At 36.0% G+C, this 5,000-nt stretch overlaps 1 protein-coding gene across 1 annotated transcript in view; it reads right to left on the reverse strand.

The window, feature by feature from the left end:
* LOC113812688 (uncharacterized) overlaps positions 1–5,000 on the reverse strand; it is a 16,186-nt gene that overhangs the window by 1,435 nt on the left and 9,751 nt on the right. Inside the window, exons 3-4 of the mRNA XM_070135659.1 lie at positions 2,961–3,037; positions 1,550–2,256 (exon numbers count right to left, since the gene is read on the reverse strand). Of these exons, the coding sequence (XP_069991760.1) occupies positions 1,595–2,256; positions 2,961–3,037 (739 nt within the window). The 3' untranslated portion in view covers positions 1,550–1,594. The remainder of the gene's footprint in view (positions 1–1,549; positions 2,257–2,960; positions 3,038–5,000) is intronic.

The following is a 5,000-nucleotide window of genomic DNA, read 5'->3' on the forward strand; positions in this document are numbered from 1 at the left end:
AAAGATAAAGGTAAAGATAAAAAGATGAAAATAAAGATAATAAGATCAAGATCATGATAAAAAGATGAAAATAAAGATAATAAGATCAAGATCAAGATAAAAAGATGAAAATAGAGATAAAAAGATGAAAATAAAGATAAAAAGATGAAGAAAAAGATAAAAAGATGAAGATAAAGATAAAACCCGGAATGCCTTAATGGCAGAGATCCTTATAAAGATAATGGGCATGGTGGTAATGCGGGATAACCCTACATGATAAGATGTCATAATTAATGACAGTGTGTATATATAATTACTTAATTACTTCCAACCTGGAATTAACAGCTTAATCAATTTATGTTTTGAACTGGTACTTATTCTAATGCTAACAATAAAAATAATGATTGTGATTATGCTAGAACTACTATAATTGATATTGATAATAATGATAATACTGATAATTAAAACAAAATCGCTATCGATAATAGCAGTTATAATGATGATAATAATGTTAGTAAAAATAATTATAATGATAATGATAAAAAATATGTTACTAGCAATAATGATAATGATAAAAAATACGTTAATAGCAATAATGATAATAATGATAATAATGATAAAAATTATAATAACAGTAACGATAATACTGATTATAACGATAATAATACTAATGATGATAATAAAAACAACAATAGCAAAACTAAGAACAGAAATAGCAACAATCACAGCAATGATAATGGCAATAATAATAAAGATAACAATAATGACAAAAGCAATAATGATGGTAATACTAATATCAATATTGATAATAACACTGATAATAATGATGATGATGATGATGATGATAATTATAATAAGATCAATATAATAATAATAATAATAATAATAATAATAATAATAATAATAATAACAATAATAACAATAATAATAATAATAATAATAATAATAATAATAATAATAATAACAATAATAATAATAATAATAATAATAATAATAATAATAATGACAGTAATTATAATAACAATAAAGATAATAATAATAATGATGATGATGATAATAATAATGATAATAATAATAATGAAAATAATAATAACAATAATAATCATAGTACTAGAAGTAGTAGTAGTTGTTGCATTAATGCTAATATTAATAATAATAACAACAATAACAATAATAATAATAATAATAATGATAATAACAATGATAATAAAAGTAATGATAATATACCAACGACAATACCAGTGGAAATATAAACAAATTAACAATGACAATGTAACCATGAAAACAACACTGACATTAATAACAATAATAATAATTACAATAATGATGCTGATCATAACAATAATATTGACAATACCAATAATCCTGATATAATTAATCCCATAAGACAGCAACAGTTAATAGCTATTGCAAGAACATTATCAATAGCAATCACGATAATGCATCTACCGTTACATAAAACAACAACAGCAACAACAACAAAAACAATGACACTCACTTTAATAATCACGATAATGCATCTACCGTTACATAAAACAACAACAACAACAAAAAAAACAATGACACTCACTTCAAATCCCTTCCTCCAATCTTCCTTATCGGCGAACCAGTCACCTCAGAACAGGAATAAGTTCTTGAGGACGCGGTTCCACAACCACTCCCGATACCGCCGGTTCAGGTTCAGAAACCACCCGAGGGGAGTTGGGGGAAAATAATTCTCATTGGGGAGGGTTTCCTTGGTGGAGGTTTCAAGAGGGGACTTTTCCTTATTAGGGATTTCAGTATCCGAACGGTGGGACCTTTTTTGGATAGAGGTTTCAGTATCCGGATATAGGGACCTTTTTTTGATAGAGGTTTTAGTATCCGAACGGTGGGACCTTTTTCTGGTAGAGGTTTCAGTATCCGAACGTAGGGACTTTTCCTTAAAAGGGATTTCAGTATCCGGACGTGGGGACCTTTCCTTAATAGAGGTTTCAGTATCCGAACGTAGGGACCTTTCCTTAATAGAGGTTTCAGTATCCGGATATAGGGACCTTTTTTTAATAGAGGTTTCAGTATCCGAACGTTGGGACCTTTCCTTAATAGAGGTTTCAGTATCCGGATGTGGGGACCTTTTCTTAATAGAGATTTCAGAATCCGAACGTAAGGACCTTTCCTTAACAGAGGTTTCAGTATCCGGACGTGGAGAGGTTTCGGCTGGGGAGGTTCTGTAGGTTTCCGGATGGGTTTGTCGTTTGTCTCGTGGGCGGGCAGCGTGGGCGGGGGTTGGGGCGGAGTCTGGGGTGAGAGGGAGTATTTTGGTGAATAAGGATGATATTGATGAGAGATATAAGCATGATGATGATAATTATTCATCATAATTGTAATGATGATAGCAATGATAATAATGATAAATCAGGGATGACAATAGTAATATTCATAAGATACTGATCATGATAGTGATAGTAATGACAATAATAATGATAGTAATATAGATGATAATGATAATAACCACAATGATAATAATAATATTTCTGATAATGATAATGATAATGATAATGATTACAGTTATTACAGGAATAATGATAATAATAATGATAATGATAAAATAAGGAAAAATTATTATAATGATGATTAACAATAATGATAATCATAATAATAATGATAATAATTCTTATTCCTTTCACTATTATCAGTACTAATACTATAGTAATAATAACAATAACAATAAGAATAACAACAATAATGAAAATGATAATGACAATGATAATAATAACAGCAATAGTGCTATCTTAAGAATTAATGAATAATTTTAACAAAAGAAAAGTTGAAATTACAAACTGAGACTCAATCACACACCAATTTTCATTTAAACGATACACAAAATAAACAAATAAAAGAAAAAGCTACATTTCATTCGTCCACGTGCAACAAACAACAAACAGACTGACCCTGATTGCAATAAGATCAACGATAAAATTAACAGTTGCTTTGATCATTACCAGCGAGATTGTTTATGTTCGAGGCCTCAAGTGTGAAGCAGTTACGCTCATTCCGGGGCCTTTGTTGTGTCACGTGGCTGTAGGGAGAAAGGGAAGGTTTAATAACACGAAAAGGTTTCTAGATCTATTGGTATTTGTTTGTTTGGGTGTAAGTGTGGGTGTGTTTGTGTTCATGTGTCTGCTTGTGTGAATGCGTGTAGGGAGGGGAGATTTTGTCTGTCTGTATGCCTTTCTTTGTCTGTCTGTCTCTGCCTGTCTTTCTGTCTTTCTCTGTTTCTCTCTCTCCCCTCTCCTTCCCTCTCTCTCTCATATATATACATATATATGTGTGTGTGTGCATGTATGTATATATATATATATATATATATATATATATATATATATATATATATATGGCGCCTCCTTTTATATGGGGCAGCGTCGGCGGGGTTGGCAGAGGTGGCGTCCACCCGGAGTAACTGCCCAAGGCTAAACCTCAGGCGGGATGTCAGGGTGGGGGCTTGGAACGTCCGTTCTTTGTGTTAGGATGATCGGGGAGGCTGAGAGTTGGGGTGGCTGCTCTTCCGGAGAGCTACACGATCACCTATTACTGGCTACACCTATTACTGGTCAGGCCGCAGCAACGGTCACCATCTCCATGGAATAGTCATAGCCATCTCCAGTAGATTCCAGCCCTCGGTAGTGGAGGTTACTCCAGTCGATGAGCATATAATGGTGTTGAGACTGAAGCAATTATCTGGCTTCATGTGTCTTATTGCTGTGTACGCTCCTACCGAAGTTTGTAAACTCGACGTAAAAAGAAATGTTCTAAGCCAAACTTGCATCTGTTTTAGACATATGACCCCGGCAAGATATTCGTATTGTTCTGGCTATTGCAAGGTCCCAGAAATTGAGGATTTCTGGCTCCTGGTACCAGCACTCAGAACCACATCATTGGACGTGGTACAGCAATGTGGGTAATGCCAAGCCAAGGAGATCGACCACATACTCGTCAACACTCGTTGGAGGATCCTCCAGAACTGCAGGTTGTACAGGAGTGCTGAGTTCTGTGGTACTGACCATAGATTGGTTGTGGCTACCCTCCGGGTCCACTACAAAACTTCTGAGCTGTCCAATGATCACCCTTGGGTGTTTGAACAGGCTGACAGAGGGGGAACATACCCAGGGTTTGCTGAGGCAAATCTCTGGTCATTTCACAGCACTCGACAATCTGACAGACGATTATTGCAGCTCAAGAATAGATTGGTGAACACCCAAGAGCAAGACAGAATTTTTTTTTTCGCAGGAGACACTGGAAGTCCCAGATGCTTGTCGTGTGACTTGTCTGACAGGGGATCGGGATTTGCACTGTTCTCAGGTGCGCAGAACTCGCTCAATGTTAAGAAGAGATAAGGAACAGTTTATTAGGAGTCTTGCAGAGGAGGTAGAAGGCCATTTCTTAGTAAATGATCTTCGTCCTGCATACCACGCCCTGAGAAAGCTGAACTCCATGCCCTCTTCTCAGATGACAACGGTTCGGTTAGTAAGCCCTCTTCTCAGGTGACAGCAGTTCGCTTAGTAATCCCTCTTCTCAGGTGACAGCAGTTCACTTAGTAAACCCTCTTCTCAAGTGACAGCAGTTTTAGTAAGTGTAGCCAGATTATCTCAAATCCTGTTGCAGTGCAGGAGTATTAAACTGAGAATTTTGAGCAGTTGTACCAGGTTGACCCATCAACAGTTAACTTGGATACGGGTAGTGCCAAGATTCCATTGCGAGACACATCCATCAGTGAGGATCCACCCTTTCTAACTGAAATTAGGGGGGCAATCTCCAAGCTGAAGAGTGGTACAGCAGTGGCAATATGCTGCATCCCAGCTGAACTGTTAAAGGCTGGTGGTGAACCCATGGCATGGGACTTACATGCTGTCCTGGCTATTATCTAGCAGCCCGGTACTATTCCCCCTGACCTGTTGAGGGGTGTGGTTATCCCTATATAAAAGGGGAAGGGGGAGTAATGGGACTGCAGCAATCACCGAGGTATCACATTGCCCAGTATGAAC

This window comes from Penaeus vannamei, chromosome 20 (genome assembly GCF_042767895.1).
Source record: "Penaeus vannamei isolate JL-2024 chromosome 20, ASM4276789v1, whole genome shotgun sequence".
In the NCBI taxonomy this organism is placed as follows: domain Eukaryota; kingdom Metazoa; phylum Arthropoda; class Malacostraca; order Decapoda; family Penaeidae; genus Penaeus; species Penaeus vannamei.